Source organism: Falco punctatus (genome assembly GCF_963210335.1).
Source record: "Falco punctatus genome assembly, chromosome: 6".
Classification (NCBI taxonomy): Eukaryota; Metazoa; Chordata; class Aves; order Falconiformes; family Falconidae; genus Falco; species Falco punctatus.
The window spans coordinates 63,849,177-63,867,403 of NC_137585.1; the positions used below are offsets into that span (position 1 = coordinate 63,849,177).

The 18,227-nt window shown below is 46.6% G+C and overlaps 2 protein-coding genes across 4 annotated transcripts in view; one reads left to right on the forward strand and one right to left on the reverse strand.

Annotated features, from left to right (window-relative positions):
• The first annotated feature begins 1,043 nt into the window (after positions 1 to 1,043).
• LOC308066606 (endonuclease domain-containing 1 protein-like) lies at positions 1,044 to 7,893 on the forward strand. The gene is made up of 3 exons (XM_080394082.1): positions 1,044 to 1,285; positions 4,531 to 4,850; positions 7,028 to 7,893. Exons 2-3 carry the CDS (start codon positions 4,566 to 4,568, stop codon positions 7,571 to 7,573), a joined length of 831 nt encoding a protein of 276 aa, XP_080250208.1. The 5' UTR covers positions 1,044 to 1,285; positions 4,531 to 4,565; the 3' UTR covers positions 7,574 to 7,893.
• A 3,440-nt stretch (positions 7,894 to 11,333) lies between these two features.
• LOC308066607 (uncharacterized protein) overlaps positions 11,334 to 18,227 on the reverse strand; it is a 29,445-nt gene continuing 22,551 nt past the window's right edge. Inside the window, exons 7-8 of one of the 3 annotated variants that reach the window (XM_080394085.1) lie at positions 18,033 to 18,096; positions 11,334 to 11,475 (exon numbers count right to left, since the gene is read on the reverse strand). In XM_080394085.1, the coding sequence (XP_080250211.1) occupies positions 18,053 to 18,096 (44 nt within the window). In that variant the 3' untranslated portion in view covers positions 11,334 to 11,475; positions 18,033 to 18,052. Of the gene's footprint in view, positions 11,476 to 14,736; positions 18,097 to 18,227 lie in introns of those variants that run through there. The other 2 variants (XM_080394084.1, XM_080394083.1) reach the window with 2 other exon arrangements.

Sequence of the window (18,227 nt, forward strand, 5' to 3'; positions counted from 1 at the left end):
CTAGAGTCACAGAATCCCATTGCTCCCATTGCTCCAACTCCTCAAGACATGCTTTCAACGAACAAGCCCTTGCACTAACAAAAAGTAGCAGGATCAGACAGAGAGGGCAAAGGCAGAGCTCGGGGGTAAAATCCAGTGCAAGGAACTGCTGCCCACCGATGCTTTTACTGGGCTACAGGAGAGAGCGTCTGCTGAACCCTTGGGGTTCAGAGAGATGCAGAGTAAGGCATGCAGCATGTGGCCTGGGACTAGGGGCCTGTATAGAAATGAAAAATCCAAGATAAAATAGTCGTGCTCCCTGCAGCTTTTAATCAAAATGTGCACAGAATATTGCCAGACCCCTTTAACTCTGCTCCAACATGCAGCTCAGGACAAGGGACCCTTCTTAGAGTCCCTGACTTTTGTCAGGCCTTTTTCTGATGATTCTTGGTCATAATCATTAACAGTCTTTAGTCCCATTTCCACCCCACTAATAATGTAGAAGACCAGCATCTTTCCTCCAGGTTTCCTTAAAGAGACCATAGGAACCAACACTGTTCGTTACCTCTGCCCACTGAGGTCAAGAGAGCACAGCCTACCAAACCTTATTCTCTGTGTCCAGCCCCTCAAATCCCTTTTATTCATTCCTAAGGAAAGAAAACAGTCTCCACCGAACCTCCTTTCTGGACAGATTGAGATCCTATTTGAACACCAGCTCAGCCGTGGCTGTCCAGCAGCAAGCAGAGACCAAGGTGTGCCCCCAGGGTCTGCAGGATGGCATTAATAAGTGCTATTGCAAAGCCTTCACCATCTTTGAAGGGAAAATATATAGCCTGACCACATTAATTACATTCTGAGAGGCTGTAGAAGAGCAGACTGTGAACATCTGTGTGTGCTCAGAGGCAGGCTGGTCAGGCGAGTGCCACCAGAGAGGGTCTGCAGGGAACAGGACCTGACGCGGGAGCTGCAGCAGCAGTAGTGCCCCGCGAGGAATGAGGAAATGGAAAGGGAAATCACCAGACACAGTTATCTGCTGCTGACACGTGATGCTGCAAGTCATCAAACTTGGGAGAGATCCTGAGGAAACAGCAAACAGAAATTGTCAACCCATTTCTGGGCAGGCATGAACAAATCTCCCCTGAATAACAGTAGAAATCCTCTCTTTTCCCCGAGTTTCCCTTTTTATGAGAAGGGGAGGATTTATGACCAGGTATATATTGCAGTGGGACTCTTGAGGGATCAGACTATTTCTCCAGGGAGAAGAGTGAAGCAACAGCTCAGCTGCCTGTTCTGAGACTGCTTCAAGGTAAGCTCTCGCTCCTTTCTCATCATTGCCTGCAATATTCCAAGTGTTTCCTTAGCTTCAGTTTAAATAAGTGAGACAAAGTGTGGGCTGCAGTTGCTGAGCTCTAATATCCACCCTCCAAGGAGAAAGTGAGAGTTTATGCATGCACCATATTTTGCAGCTCTTTAACATTTGATGTTAAGGAAGGCAAGGACAGAAGGAATGGCTTGGGAAACTCAAGCACAGAAAAGGAAAGATCTGGAGAATATGAGAGAGACACTTAGAGGCAGCACAGAAAAGGAAAGATCTGGAGAATATGAGAGAGACACTTAGAGGCAGAAGAGATTGGAAGAAGCCTGGAAATTGTCACCACATGAGCTAATCCCTGGTCTTTGAAAAAATAATAAAATCAGGTGGGCTCCAGAAAAGAAAAAAAAAATCATTTTTGGTGATGCTTGGATTAAAACCTCAAAGAAGGAATGCTATTCCCAAAGGAAATAAACTACCCCACTATGAACTGGCACTCCCAGAAGCTGATCCCCCAGATCTCATTAGATCTGAAGCCCTCGGCAGCTCTGGCAATGTGTCATCCATCTGGAAGTGTCACCCAAACCTGGTGGGATGCTCTGAAATAGTGGCAGTGTTCCTGCTGCTCACCTGCTGCCCCAGCCAAATGTTTAACCTGGCAAAGGATGCTTTGAGGAAACTATCAGCATGGGAAGCCTTGAGAACAGATGCACAAGGAGATGCCTGATGCTGAACTGAGATGTCTGATTGTAGGAAAACAGATTCATCCCTGCTTTTTTTAATTATTCATCTTGATGATTGCAATTTGTCCTGCTTGTCTTGGACATCTCTTTGAGGAAGAATTATTGCCTAGGCTCTGGCAAGGTCTTGGTTAGCTAAGAGCAAACACCAGGCACTGGGTTGCATCTGAATGTCCCTGCCTACAGCACAGGAACCTGACAAAGGTTGCACAAGATGCACTGAAGATGCTGGAGGCAGAGTGCCCTCCTGATCTGAGGGTGGCTGGTGCCGCCAGGCACTCCTTTACACCTGCTCTGGCACCATCACTTACCTTAGAAATACTGCCTGTCGACTACAGCACGCACCAAGCAGATGAGGGGGTTGTAGCCTCTTTCATGTGCAACACTGGGAAAAGGTAGGTTCAAGGTCTTGTTTTGGCCCACTGACAGAGTTTGGCTCGCAGCTGTAGGGGAGACTTGATTAAAGGTTATCAGAAATGCCATAAAACCCCTTGCGTAATTAAGTTCCGCTTGCCAAGTCACCTGGAAAATTCACATCAAACTGTTGAATAAGAAGTGGATGGAGCTTATCGAGTACCATAATTCCACCCATGACCTTGCAAAAGACCTCTGGAAAAACACAGGTCCTGGCTCCAGCCCTGGACAAATTTACACTAAACCCTGTTAAAGAATCTATATAAACCACCCTGAGGCCACAGCTAGTTTCAGAATGTACCAGAGACATTTGAAAGTCCTCTACCACTTTGGGGCGAGCAGAGTCCTGTGAGTAAAAATATTTATGTGCCGCTCTTTCACACGGTAGGTTGGTTTCTATATATCTGATACCGTTAGATGTATTTTAAGCTGGTTGAGGGGGTGGTGCAAAAGAAAGACTTTTCAGTAACTTTTCTGCCTGGGATGGGGCAGATAGAGTCATGCTCTGCAGAACATCGTGATAAGTCATTTCTTGCGGTTCACTTGTCTCGTTTTTCAGCTTACTGGTCACCACGTTTCTGATCCAGCACTAGTAAAGAGATAAAGGACCAGATGACTTAGGTCAGAGCGAGGGTTTATCTAGCTCAATATCTTGAATCCAATGGAAATTAATAGATGAAGGTCAGGGAAAAGAGTAAGAAAAGAGCAAATGGGCAAGGTGAGTTTTCAAGCCTCCAGTGGTCCTCAGCTCAGGCACCTCCCCAGCCAAAGTGGGGTTTAAGTTTCAGAGGCCATGGCAGCTTTCTCTCCCATGAATTCTTTTGGTTGCTTCTCATGCCTGCTTTATTTTAAATGCTGATTGTTTAAAAACCATTCCATCAAATGTATATCAATGAGATCAGAAATATCACTGCTATCCCAAGGCCTGCGGTGCACCTGAAAGAAGATGATGCACTCTGCATTGCTGCCAGCATCACAGGGAATTTTTCAGCAATTCTCTCTAAAAAAAAATCTTGCTGACTACTGAAAATCATGTCAACACCTGGGAAAGACAAAATAGCACCTGTTTCTGTTCCAGAAATAGAAAATCCTGCACTGGTGCCTTTTACTTTACAGGAAAAACGATCAGCAAAGCTAAAGATATGCATGGGCAGGAACCCTGCGCAACCGTGGGAAGAGCTGCCCCTCAGTATCTGCATTGCTGCAGCAGCAGCCAGGGTGTTGATAAGATAGAAGCGTCATCCCTCTTTCTTGCTGCTGCCATCTGCTTGGCCCCCTTCTCTTTCTGTATCCATGTGTCTGCAAGTTCATTGCCTGGGGCTGGACACCCTGAAAATGCAAGCTGAGCAGCAGGACACACGTTTCCCACTGTCAGCTGAGAGCCAGGACCCCAAGCTGGACCACTTTGGGTTAAACATCTGACCCAACTTTAGGGGAGACTAACCCTGCAGTGAGCACAGAGGAGTTACGGAAGAGCTGCAGGTTGGTGCAAACTTGCATGGGGCCAGAGACGTGTGGGATGCACAGCGTTACTGTTATTCCCCTTCCAAATCCCCAGTGAGACTAAAGCCCAGCTCAGTGCTGTGGGTGGCTGAGCAGAGCACGTGCCCAGCTGCAGGTCCTCTGCTGTGGGAAGGTCTTCAGAGCAGAAAGGAGCGAGATGGTGTTCTGAAATGAGGGGCTTCCAGCCCCTGGGTTGCTTCAGGCTTTGTTCTCCAGTGCCAGTGCAAAAGCTGAGCTCTTGGCCAAAATGAGTAGGTTGGAAGATATGGCCTTGTCCCCACACCATGCCTCAGTTCCAAGAAAACTTTGCTGTGTGAGCTGATTAGACGTGGGATGGATTTGAATCCCTCCTCAGACGGGCTGATTGCTCCCACTGCTGCCTCATCTAGGCACCTAAAACCTATTTTAGATTTCACCTTCATTCCACTGTTGATTTTTCCATACCCAGGAGGACAGCAGTTGTCCCCTCCTTGGTCTCTCATAGTCTCCTCCTCTGCCAGCTGTGTCCCACAAGCACAAAAATTACTCCAGGCCATGATGAGCTTTCTCCAAGTTGAGTGTACCCCTGCATTTGCCCTCCAGGTGAGCCAGAGCCTTCACTTGAAACCCTCCCCACGATGCTGTTGCTGCTGCTGCTGCAGGTCTTGGCGAGCTGCCTCTGGCTGGGATGCAGTGAGGTGGTGACATCCTTTGAAAGTTCATGCCCTCAGTTTTTCTTCCGGGCAACTCCCCCAAATGAAGCCCTGGAGCCGGAGAGCCCAGCCTGGATCTGCCAGCTTTACAAGAACCAGTATTACTATGCCACCCTGTACGACAGGAACAGGCGTATTCCCGTATACTCTGCTTACCTCTACCAGCCTGGACCGGGCAAGAGACCTAAAACGTGGCTGGTTGAGCCCCAGGTGAGTGTCCTCTCCTACTGCATGTTATCCTCCAGTCATTAAAAGATTAGCTACAGCGTTTAACCAAACACTTCTTCCCCACCCCCCCATGCAAATGGACCCACGGGATGGGATTCATCTCATCTCACATCAAACACCTTCACCACATTTCCTCTGCTGTGTCTGAGACATCAGCGGGAGGTTGATGTGAGTCATATCCTAAAAATTCCTGGTTTTCCACGTTGGCCTAATAGGAATATTAAGTCAAATTACATTACATTACAAAGTCAGATGACCCCCCCCTCCCTGTACCATGCTGTGGTGGGGGACAAAATGATGAAGAAAAAACATCTAACAGCAGCTAATTCTGAGGCACCGACAGTGCTGGGCTCTGATCTCCACTTCGTCTGAGCTGTTTTGCATCCCTGACGTAGCTTATTTGCTCCCAGTTGTCAATCTAGCTTTGTAAGTAGCACGAGAGAAGTGCAGAGAAACTCAGAACTGGGTGAGACGACCCAGTGAAAACGTCTCGACACAGGCACTCAGCAACAAGAGGGTTAGGTTAGTGCTGGGTGAATTTGTTGGTATTTCAGGCAGTGAAAAGCGAGTAGGATCAGGATCAGTCAAGCCAGAAGTGCGCAATCTCCATCCACCGGCAGTTGCCTCTTACTGCCATTGCCTCAGGCTTGGTTCAGAAGGATCCACCAGGTGCACAGCTCTCTGCAAATTGCATAGCCCTCCCAAACGTCCTTCTGACAAGCTTCAGACCTTCAGTAAAAAAGGCCAAGCAAATTATGGAAGAGAAGAAGTGGAAATTGAGGTCATTGCTAAGTATATGGTAGCAATAGGGAATTTGGGTGAAAATCAGCCACAGAAGAAAGACACATACCTTGTTGCAGAGGAAGGCTGAAAATGTTTCCCTAAATATGAAAAGCAAGGTGTTATAGTTAAGAAAAAAATCATTTGCACTCGTTACTCATAGGAACTCCAGCAACTAATATGGTATTAGCACCACTGCAGCATCCTCATTTAAGGGGGATAAAAATGTCTCTCTCTTTTGCTCCTGGACCACAGACCCAGGTCACCTGCAAAACCTGTGATCTTGTTAACTTTCTTCAGAGGTCTTTTTGTGGTATTTAGGTTCCCCGGGTCTCTTTGGGGATTATAAACTTCTTTAAGAGGCTGATCACTTCTAACTAATTTTCAGTGATGCTGCGGAAGGAACACATCTGTGTTCCCTGGCACAGACATCAGCTCTGAGGCACATTATTAGCAGTGCAGTGGCAGATCCCACTTGCACTGGGGTATTTTTGCTTACTGAACAAAAAAGCTTCATCATCACAATGAACTATAGCTTTTCCAGAGAAACCTCACCTCTAGGACTGGTTTCCAACACATCTCCCTGTGTATGGGGTCAGAGGAGGCAAACACTGGTGCTTCAGGAGTGTGGTACTCCTGCAGCAACCACACATACTTCTTCCCACGTGAAGGGCAAAGAAGGAGAAGAGGAGAAGGGACTGAGTCCTTCTCATCTCCTGGGAGTCCTGTGGGCTCCACAGCTCTTCTGCTCAACCTCTTCCCATCCTGTCCACCTTCAAGGACTCCCTAAGACACCCAGCCTTCAAAGAGGATAGCTGTGTGCTTTGTTTTCCCTAAGCCTGTAAAACATCAGGGTGTTGACAGACCGGGTTTAAAAAGGCGTGAAAACCTTTCACAGAGACTGAGAGAGTGCTTGTGGAAATGGGGCTGAACGGAGCAAAGGCCAGGGCTGATGAGAGCATGATTAGATGCAGGTGATGAGGGTTGGCTGTGATGAATGGGGGTGGGAGGAACTGGGGAAAGCCCTGGGCAGATGTGAAATGTGGAGACAGGGGAAAAGGGAACCTGTTTTGGAGGGCAGATGTCTCACCAAAGTCACGTTTCAAACCTGGGAGTGGAAAATGCTCATTGTCTCATGCATCCACCCACACTGCCAGTGCAGGCTACAGGATGGATCTCAAAGGTCACGAGTCAAATAGAGAGCTGACAAAGTGTGAATTATTATTTTTTATTTTAATATCTTGTGTTAGTTGAGGATTTTCATATATCGAGATGACAATAATAGTTGCTTGGAACTCAGAGACTTTTGCTCCAGGGAAACCTGCTCCCTTATTCCCATCCCTAATACTAACACTTTTTCCTCTTCTTTACCTGTCAAGCTGATGGGTCCAACTCATCCCAAAACTATGGAAAGAGAGTGGACCCTCTTAAATTATTTCAGCGTCACCTTAGAGCAACTCAGCAAGAGTCAAGCTATCCTCCAAGACTACAAGAACCTGACAGGTTTGAACCGTGGCCATTTGAACCCCAGTGGTCATCACTCTGACTCTGGCAGCAGGACGGCTACCTTCACCCTCACCAACATAGTGCCCCAGAATGAGAAACTCAACGGTGGTGCCTGGAAGAACTATGAGCAGCAAATGATGATCAGGAGGACCCAGGGCTGTAACACCACCTATGTCATCGTGGGTGCCGTGCCTGGGAACAACTATATCGCCAAGGGGAGGGTGAATAAACCCAGCCACATCTGGTCGAGTGCCTGCTGCGAGGTGGACACCAACCACAGAAAGGCTTGGGCGGTCATTGCTGAGAATGACAAGAACGAGGTCCAGCTCCTCACGCTGGGGGAGCTGGAGGACAGGTTGACCCAGCTCTATGGGAGGGACCAGGTTTCTCTGTTTGACAGTGACTGTCCCCGGGAATAAGCCCTGCTTCACATCCCGGGTGTAAAAGGCTCAGGAGCTTTTGACACGTCCTGTGCAGCATCCTGTGGATAACTGGCTAGCTGAAAAGGGTCACATAGACATAGTCCAGCTGGCTGGACAAAAACGCACATCGCTCTCAGCTTATCTGAAGTAAAGCAAAAGTTACACAATAACAGAAAGATCACGGTGGGAAAAGAATGTTACAGGTGGGAACAGATAACTACAGAAGAGAAACTAGGGGCGGGCTTGGTATTTAGGCAACTAACCAATAGTGAGCTTAACTTTTGTAATATGTATGAGCTAATTATAACAAGGCATAAAAGGTGACTGTAAGGCACAATAAACGAAGTCTGCTGGTCACTCATATTGAGCGACTGTGTCTTCCCTCCGTCGCGACAGCATCCATCCTGCTTCCTTCTCTAGTAGTTTTCCAGGTGTGTCTCAGAGCACCTTCCCCTCTGATTAAAGGAAGAAAGAGGCCAGCAGAACCTCCAGTTGGTTTGCTTTGCTGCCCACCCTTGGAGGGAGCTCTTAGTCAGGAGTTCTTGCCTTGGCCACTCTGGAGGGACAGGGTGGATAACAGCCCATGGGCAAGGAAATCGGAGCTTCTCACTGACACTACAAAGGCTTTGCTTTTTTTCCTCTCTTTTTTCCCTTTTTTCCATGCTCATATACAGATCATATTCCTTTCTCTCCTCATTAGATATCACTGATGGCGTGTTGCTGGCTTGCCCCTCACTTTCTGATAGTTCCTTTCTCTCCTTGTTAGATATCACTGGTAGGGTGTCACTGACTTGTCCCTCACCTCCTTAGGAAGGCTGTGGATCTTGGGTGGCTCAGGTTGCCCACAGAGGTTGTGGAGTCTCCATTGCTGGAGATACCCAGAACCCAACTGTACAGAGTCCTGGACAACCCGCTGTAGCTGAGCCTGCTTGAGCAGGGGTCTGGACTGAAGGATCATGAGATGTCCCTCCCAACCTCAACGGGTCTGTGATTCATCGTGGGACAAGGAAAGCAGAGAGCCCAAGGATTGCTGAGAACCTGTAAGGATTATCCTACAAATACATTCTGACCAAAAAAGCCAATGACAACAGCAAAGGATAAAGGGAGAGAGGGAGGTGGAAAGAAGAAATACAACTAAACATAGGAGGAGTATCCTAGCTCTCTTGAGGTCTGTAAATAAATTAAACAAGGAGAAGGAAGGAAGTACCTACATACAACCACTACACTGCCTAACCCTGAGCTTACATGGGGACCGCGTTTATGTCCATTTGCTAGCAGGGCTTTGTTTGCTTGCTTTGGGAACCTGCCCCTTGAGAGCAGAAGCTCAGGTGTCAGACAACCAGGCTGAGGGATCAGACACACAGCAAGCTTTGACCAGTCAAAGATAAATGTCTGTCAGACGCTGGTTGGACAATTTCATTGCCTGTTCTGCTTCTGAGCCTGTTCTGCAGATTCATGTATAACTGATTTTGTGAAATGTATTCCATGGGAGTAAAATTCAACGTATGCCATATAATTCAGTTCCTGTGTAGTTTACAATATAAATTATTTGCTCCGGTGCTGAATTGTGGGTCACCTTATATATAAACCAGAAATTGCTTCCCACTGAAACTGTCACTGCTAGTAATTTCCTAGTACCTACCACATCCTTGCAGGAGGTAGGGTGTCCAAATCCAATCTGAAGTTGCCATAACACCTACAAAAGTGTCACCATCAGACTCCAGTTATTTTTCCTATGAATGTGCATGACCAAAGTGGATTGTGGTACCAACAGCTCATACAAACTGTCTCACAGAGATACCGTCTTGAGCCTGAACCTCTCAGCTCAGGAGCTGTCCATCAGCTTACTGTGTCTCATTGCTCCTCCAGGACAAAACTCTTTGGAGGCTGCACAGAAACGTGGGGTGGGGTTCAGGTGCAGAGTCAGACACCTACATGCAGGTGTCTTCATGTCTGCTGGGTGTCTGAGCTCTGACTGCAGGCAGCAGAGGTCCAGGTGTGGCTCAGCCACATAAATAAGAGGCATCCTGGGCTACTTCAGATGCCCTGATGTATGCAAGACACCCAGTGACTGATCTGCTGCAGGATCCTGGGGGACACCTGCACCCATCTGGGCCAGCAGCCAGTGGCCAGGCAAGTTTCCCAAGGGTTTCTCCAGTGGCTCTGGACACCTGAGCACAGGCAACCAGATCCCACCGCAGACTGCTAGGCAGTGCCCAGTAGCATCACAGCCTTCTGGTCCTGCCATCTCCAGCTGCCACGGTGAGAACAGCAGAAGCGCTTACTTGTGCCAGCTGTGTTGCTCAGTGAGGTAGTGGAGTATTTTGATTTTTAGGAGAACCAGATGGGAACATTACTCACACCCCTACTGCTGGATAGCCCCTATGGTCCCAGATCCCCTGCCCTGACAGACTTCTGCTCCTCAGGTCAAATGCTGACACAGATCATTGATGGGGTGAAACCATCAGTGCTATTTCAGGTTGAGGGACCTCTGCAGATACCTCTGGTGTTTCTCATGGGGCTTCCTCTGACTTGCTCACCCAGCTCCTCACACCCACTGGGGCCTGAAACCACACTCATCCTCACAACTACCTGTCCCATGCCCCACCACCCCTGCTTTCCAGGCTCTGCTGGAATACCCCGTTCCCTGGCCACCCCTGTGAGTCACCCCTCTGTCAGCTCCCCGGGGTCTCCCCAGGACCTTTTTCCCTGGCAGTACCCAGAAACGCCCTCCCCTCCACAGCAAGCATGTGAAATACATGGGAAGCCAAAACCATAAATGAATCGGCTTGCTTCCAGCAGACACCAGGGGTGCTTTGCACAGCACCCCAGCTTGGAGCTGAGTAAAGGGCTGCCCCAGCCCCACCGTCCCCACCTCCAGAAGCATCCTCGTGGGAAGCTTACATCTGTGACTTTCTATGGTTTCTGCTGTCCCTGGCTATGAATGGGGAATAGGGATACAGCCCTTCAGTGAGCCCAAAGCCGGTCCGCACATCGTAGGTGTGCCCCCAGTGGGGTGGAAGCTCCTCTGTCTGCTGGGAAGATGCAGCTGCACTGAGATGGGAAGGTAATTTCACAGTTTGCTTTGTGTCTGTCTGTCTTTGGGGAGAACTCTGGGCACTTGTGGGTTGCTGGGACTTCAGACACAAAGGAAAGATTATTTGGCCCAGGAGCTGGGAGGAAGGGATGCTGGGAGCTAAACCCCATTAGCCCTGTTGCTCATTGCATCGCCTGCTGGGGTGGGGTGAATGGGCATGCAGCTCGCAGAGGGCCCTACCGCTGTCAAAGCTCACTTCACATGCAGTTTGCTTAGTCCTTTTCCAAAACCACCAACAGTTCAGACTCCTTGAACTGAATAACGTATTGTCACATCCTGTCCCAAAACATAAAGGATACGAGAAAATCAAGAGAGTGGCACCATCTGGCCTCTGCTTGAGAAAGCAGCTGGGAAAAACTCCTTTGATGCATCCAGATTTTGAACGGCTATAACATTTCACAAAAGTAAATACAATACGCTTATTTGTAAAGCTCTCCAGAAGTGTCTCTGGCTGCCATGTGAGGAAGGCAGCCTGAGGGCACCTTACTGGGGCTTTGCCATCTCCTGGACAAAGGAGAAGCCATCCCCATTTGCTGGGCTGGACACTCTGAAGCTATTGGTTTTGTCTGTCTCTTTCATGCAGGCAGCAAGTGTACTGTCTGTGGTTCTGCTTGAAACACATGCTGTTCACGGCACTAAGCTGGTCTCCTAGCTGGCTGTCCAGGGGGAGTGCAAGTCTTTTAATCTCACCCTGCAGGGACAGGCTTGCTACTAGGAAATGAGGCTCAAAGCCACGAGGGTCCTTCCTGAGTCTCAGAGGAGGGTGCAATTAGGAATTTCCTGTCTTCAGGTAAATGTGAATCTACAAAAAGGAAAAAAAAAATTACATTAACTTAACTGCTTCGTCTTGCCAGGAGCTATTAGAAGAGAAAAATGTTCCATTTATTAAAAAAAAAAAAAAGCATCTCTATTTTCACGTTATGCATTGTTGTGGCAAGGTCACCAAATAAGCGGGAAAGCCTGGAGACTTGAAAAACAGTGCTCCCTCCTGATTCTTCATCCAAACACGTGAAAAGTTATTGTTGGCCAGTTACATGGTGGACCAATGAATCATGGTTCTTTGCATCTCTACAGCATCCTCTGTCTGACCTTTAGTGCCTTTTCTTGATTTAAAGGGCTAAAATGATGGTTGGCGACTCCGAGAGCAAAACCCAGTGTGGCATGAATGGAAGGGCCCTGAATATATGAACTAAAAGCTTGAGACAGCAGAAAAGTCTGTTGAGAGCTTCTAAAAGGGGGATGGCACCACCAAAACAACTGGGTCATTGAACATATCTGCATAGAGGTAGCAAATGAGTAGAAGGGGAAGAGGAAAACTTCTGCCAGAGGAGCTGTAAAATGGGCTTGGAGGAAACCTTCAGCAGGAAGGAAAATGGAGATCTCAGATCTGATATGGAGGAATTAATAACATTTTAAAATTAGTGAGAAAGTTAACATTGCACGTGCTGAGTTGACACTGCAGGTGCCGAAAGCCTTTGTGCCGCGCCTGTATGATTTTACATAACTGTCAGGACATTTGCTGGGAACGCTTCTTGTTCACATGACATAATGATATCAGTGAGATTAATATTTTCAGACCCGAGATGCCAGGTGTCCTACTATGAACTAATGTTTGCTTTCTAAGTATCACGTTGGCTTCTGTAAAGTACTTGTAGTTTTGCACTCTTTCTGACAAATTGCACAACCACATGTCTTTCGCCAGTTGTGTTACCTGCATCTCTGGGTAACCTGCTCACATGAAGACTTGTTTTAACAAACTGCTACGTGCAGAAATGGTAAACAGTCGTTTACTCCTGGGGCTCTGAGATCTTACTCTGAATGCTCGGAGCGTTGGACTGAGACAGACCGGTTTACAAAGTCACCCCAGTGCCACCATTTCCAATCCATAAAACAAAAAATTATCTTCATTTTACTGCGTACTGTTACTTAAGTCTAAGAAGAGTCTAACCCCCTTCAGTTTTATTATTTTCCTCTTACACTGCCCTAAGTAAGAACTTTACCAAGGATTGAGGAAGTTTGAGCAGCCCAAAACCACTAAAAACTGGAGGAGAGAGAAACCTTCGGTTTTGAGCAGAGCGAGCTGGAAAACAGGGCTACTCGTGCACAGGAAATTTTGTCATTTCAAAATACAGTTTCAGTCTGAATCAGAACAAAACCCCATGGGTTTCCAAATTCCCCTTGAAATGGAAATTCTGAGAATTTGGGTCTGGAAATGCTGAAGCAGGGTGTTTCTGATACCGCCTCCCACCGAAGACCTGCTGAGCAAAATCAGCTTTCTCACCAGCTCATGGCAGTGCCGCCACCAGCTTCCCTGAGGAGGCGGGAGGTTTCCTGGGGACACCTGCAGTGACATCTCCCTGGGAGCCTCTCCAAGGAACGCTGGGCTTTGAACATCGACCTGGGAGCCCTCCTCCCTGCTAGACTACTTGAGCATTGCACAGCCGGGTCCTGGTGGTCCGTCAGGTGGCTGAAAGGGCTATGTTAGGAAGAGGGGGGAAGGTGGAGGCTGTTGGCAGGGCAAAAGGACCAGGTTTGCTTCTTGCAAAAATTTACGCAGCAGCACTTTGCCCTGCTGCCATGGACTTCCCCCTCATCCTACATGGACCTCCCCACAGTTGGGATGACACCTCTGGAGTCTCTTGAGAAAAGGATCATATTTGGTATGGGTATGAATGCCACAGCTGTAAAAATGAAATCTAGTTAGGGAACATCTTCCCTGAATTTCTTCTGCAGGAAGGCAGGAGGAGAAACCAATTAGAAAATTAGAGACCTGGAAGGGACTGGTGGAGCTGGTGCTTGCTGGAGTCCTGAAGTCTTTGCTCTCATGCCTTTAAAGTCCACAGGTGAACACGTATTTGTGCTGCCACACTGTTATTCCTATAGATAAAGCAGAAACAAATCTAGAAAACGTGTGGGTAGCTGCAGTGTTAAGGCTGTGATGGAGAGGCAGGTCTGTACTGTTTCACTGCCTCCTTGCACTCCTTCCTTATATCTACTGTTTAAATTGCCTAAGACACAGGCCATTTTTGGCCACTGAACAGTACTTGTGTGTAAGATCCCCACCTATTACCATTTTTTGTCATTGCAACCAAAATACTTGCTTAAATTTAAACTTCATAAATCATTGTGTCTTAGTTGCAAGAAATGTTTTTATTAGGTTTCTTTAGCATTTACAGATCTGAGTGACAGATTCTGCAAGTCTTCATGACTTCTAGGGCTGGGATCTGGCTCACTTATTGGGACATCTCATCACAGGTATTTACACGTGGGGGTAATTCTGCAGGCTGGGCACAAACAAATCATGCTGCTCGGCTTCCAGCGATCAGTGCAGAGAGGAGGATGGGCCTCCCATAGTCCTGTGTTGTAGCTTCTAGCCCTAGACAGATGCCTCTGACATCCCTGGGTGTCTCAGGTCATGGCAGATACCTACCTTCAGGCAACTGGATCAGTCTATAGCTGTTTCCATGCAAGCTGCTGTCTGAGCTCCCAGTAGAGTCAATGGAGTCAATGGCTGACATGGTCCCTGGGGTCTGGAACACTATTCAACCTGTGTGGACACCTGCATTTGACAGCTGCATGTCTCTAGACTCCTCTTATCTCCACTATGATGAGACCAGCTTGCATGGAGACACCTATATGAAAGCACATGTGATGACGCATTGCAATGTGCAGGCTAATTCTTACCCTGGCCACTTTTGGGAAAACACATTTTCCCACACTCGAGCTCCTGACCATGATACAGAAGAATGTGTATTTCCACCCTTTGGGGAGGGTTAGGGTTAAGGGAGCTCTACAATAGATTGTAAAAATCTAGTAACTGCTTCTGTTCTCTATTTTGGAGACGTTGCCAGAGATCCTCTTGTCCAAATATTTTTAGTTTCCTGCTGCATTTTAAAGGTTAGCTGTAATGGGATATGTGTGAAGTGAGCTTTAGCATAGGTCTTTAGAATAAATCTTCTGAGACACATTCCTGAGCTCATCACACCTTTTGTTAAAACAAGAGGGCAATGGAAAATAAATCATGTATTTTTCAAAGTTTAGATCAATAGCAAGAAGAACAAGCTGCCTTTCAAACATCCACAACAATTTATTCTTACAGTTCATTCGTTGTTCCATGGTGAGAAAACCAGTTTACAAAATAAAAATATCAACCACCGCATCTCATGTAAAAGAACTAAGAGCGACCATGGCGAAAGCACAACAGTGACGGTGCCCTTTGGCCACAGCCTCTTCCAGTGATGCCGTTTTGCTCCCAGGCTGGGTCCTATTGATCCTGCTTGCTCTCTGCTTGTCATGTTGAAGGCTGTAGCCTCAGACACAAACATTTCCCCAAGGGCCACCAAGCCTACCGAGAGGTATAGTCCAGCTCAACTGAGAGTTAATAGTTTCCTGATAAAGTACATATACAGCTCCTGTGCTGGAGGCGACCTGGGTTCAGAATCTCTATGTAAGCATTAATAGCCGGGAGAATTAAACCCCATAAATGTTGTCCAGGCTATAACACACTATTACTTACAGGTCCCTTACCAGCAGTGTATCCCCTTTGATTTCCAAGAAACAAAGATGCAATGTGGAGAAAGAGTCCCTAAGCCAAGCTGGCTAGGGAAAGGCAGAAAAACCACTGGAGAAGTAGGAGCCATGACTCTGCTCTTGTTATCTGTATAAAAATTAAAAATGTGCATGCTAGCAGGAGATGAAATATTAATGTTCTCCAGTGAAATGCCCTGAGCAGGACAAGCCACACCAGCCTAACCGCAGTGCCTAACAGAGGCGTGTTAGCGACAAGTAATGTGCATTGACTGAATGAAGCAGGAGAGCTTAGTACCACTGCTTGCAGCCTCCTGAGCAGCTGCCAGGTGTGAAAACCTCTCATCTATTGCGTAAATACAGATTGTTGTTCGCTCCCATACAAAATAACAGCATGTAATAGACCATTACACATCCATCTTTATAAAGATATGTAGTACAAATAAGTCCTATTCCAACAGGAATAAAAAAAGCCATGGGAAGTATAAATATCAAGGTTATAGAGTAAGAATAAGTCAACAGGAACACAACCCAGTAAAACAGTAACACATATGCTCTATCACAAAATAGAAAACTACACTCAGGTCTCATGCTTCCTGAATTATAAGGAAGGGATTCATCCCATTTTGCTTTTGTAGCATGCCATATAAGCATCTATAGCTAATCTGGTCATTCTTTAGAATTCTTTAGGCATTGTTTAGAGTCAATGCAGAGAAACAGGTGCCTTTAAATTGTGAGCCATTTGGCCCATATACAGATATCTCTATATATCTGTGGCACAAATAAATACGCACATACACATATACATAGGCAATAGGGTGAGGTGAACTACTCTCTGAAGGGACTTCTTCCCCTCCATGGTCTGCCTCGGACAGAGTTGCTTGCATTTTGTCAGATGAACCAAGTGGAGCATGGCTAAAAAGAGACAGAAGACTATTCAAAATTCACAAATTCCCGATAACGTCAGTATGTGAAGTATTGCATATGGTTGAGTCTGTCCTTAAACGGCTTTGCACTAGGTTCTTTGGTGCTCTGCAGCTATGAAAGCAGTTTTCAAACTAATCAGCTGCCGCAACCTCCAGCATCCTTTTCTGAGCTGGAGGAATAATGTAGTAACTGTTGTGGAAGGAGCTAGTCTAAAACAATTGGGAAGAGGGGAACAATGACAAATGCATGTGTATACTGATCCATAAGGGAGTCCAGTAAGATTTTCAGTTTACGTGCAGAGGGAAAATTGATTTAATTTCCTTTTCCAAGAAGACCAGCATAAGGAAGAGAAAAATATGTCTGTGTTTGACCCATCTAGTTAGAGAAGGGTTGGGGGAACATCAGGTATCCAGCATTTCTCTTTGTGGGGAAGGTGGTGTGTGGGCTGTAATGACGATGCCACCATCTAAGTGCTTGGGCAAGTGGTCCATATGTATACCTGGTCGCTTGGGAGAGGCTGCAGTTATATCAGCAATACATCTGCTATATGGTAGGAGGAGGAGAAGTGTTTCTAGGAAGCCATTTCAGCCAGGGCTCTTTCCCCATCTATCAGTGATGGGGTGCACCCCTTCCACTCGTGCTCTGTAGGTGGAAAGACACTCTGTCCCCATGAGAATTAAGCCATAATACTTTTTGCATCCTTCACACATGGTATCTGAGTGTCAAAGCTTCCTCCTCATTTGCTACTGCTGATCTTGGAATCACTGGTACAATCTGGTTCCTTCTGTAGCAAGTCATCGATTTCATGAGTTTGGTTCTGAATGCTGCAGTTCCCTGAGAAGCCTTCTCTACAGCAGGCAAAAGACTTTACTACAGCTGGGAAGAGGCAGGTTTTCAATGGCTTCTACTATATTTACTATGAGAAACCACACAGTACTTTTTGCCGAAGACACCGCTTAGGATCTCAGTTGTTACTTCATCTGGTATCAACTATTTCACAATTTGTTCCACCACAGGGCCAGTGAAATGTAGATCATTCCTGGCAATTTTTCACATATCATTTTCTCAGAAAGCCTACAATGGCCCAGGCAATCTGCACCATGGTTGACCATCTTCACTAGAGCATGTTTCAAAGCATTGTCTTCAACTTCTATGGCTTTATCCTATTTGTGAACTGGCAAAAACTGTGCTGATGTGGTTTCACAAGGTCCTCCCCTCCTCCTTTTTGAGAAAAATCCCCATCTAGCGGAGAAGCAGAGCCCATCAGTAGTTGGTAAGGAACACAAAGAGGAATCGGTATGAGGATTAGCAAAGAAAGAGGAGAAAAGGAGAACTCTCAAATATCAGACAGGGACACCCTGGATTAACCAGGCTGGGGAGTCTGTGAACACGAATAGCCTTGGTGCAATTCAGTGTAGTAACAGAAACAGCGAGGAGGACAGACTAAAATAAGTCTGAAGTACAAAGTTGTCATGACACGACTGAGAAATCAGGGGGATGAAGGAAGAGTTACGTGGTCATGGTGGCAGATGCTCCACCAGACTTCCCACAGGTTAGCCAGAGAGAAAAAGACTGATTGTGTAATCTATCTGAAACCAACATATTTGCATAATTAACCTTAATTTCCCCACAGGATTAATTTTCCACCCATTATTTGAACTGGTGTTCTCAGTTGCACAATGGCTGGGACAAAGCATGCTTTTTGATTTCAAAAGCTCTGATTCTTCTTTTTCTTCTGCCAGCTGAACCAAACAACCCAAAATCCACGGTCATTTATTTAATACCAAATAAGGCATTCAGAAACTTAAGCAGTGCAGTAGTGAGATGGCTGATCTGGTTGATAGCTCTTCACTGCTAGGGATTTTTTTTTTAGATGTCACATTTTCCTGGTTCCGTCCCACTTACCATATTCTTTGCTTGGTGAGTCACACAAAGACAGCAGGAATGATAAGCAGAGCAAAAAAGATAGCTGTTAAAACAGAAAATCAACACGGTTAGCACCTGGTGTTATCTTAATTATTGCAATTACTCCAACTGGGAGAAACAGTGGGAGAAACAGGCAAGACCTGGGATAGGGTCTTATCTTACCCCTATGCCCAG

What these genes read in the sequence shown, in the direction of transcription:
- LOC308066606 (XM_080394082.1), top strand. Translation starts at nt 4,566, where the DNA reads ATGCTGTTGCTGCTGCTGCTGCAGGTCTTGGCGAGCTGCCTCTGGCTG. An exon ending in CGTGGCTGGTTGAGCCCCAG is followed by an intron (nt 4,851 to 7,027) that starts GTGAGTGTCCTC and finishes TTACCTGTCAAG; the next exon opens with CTGATGGGTCCAACTCATCC.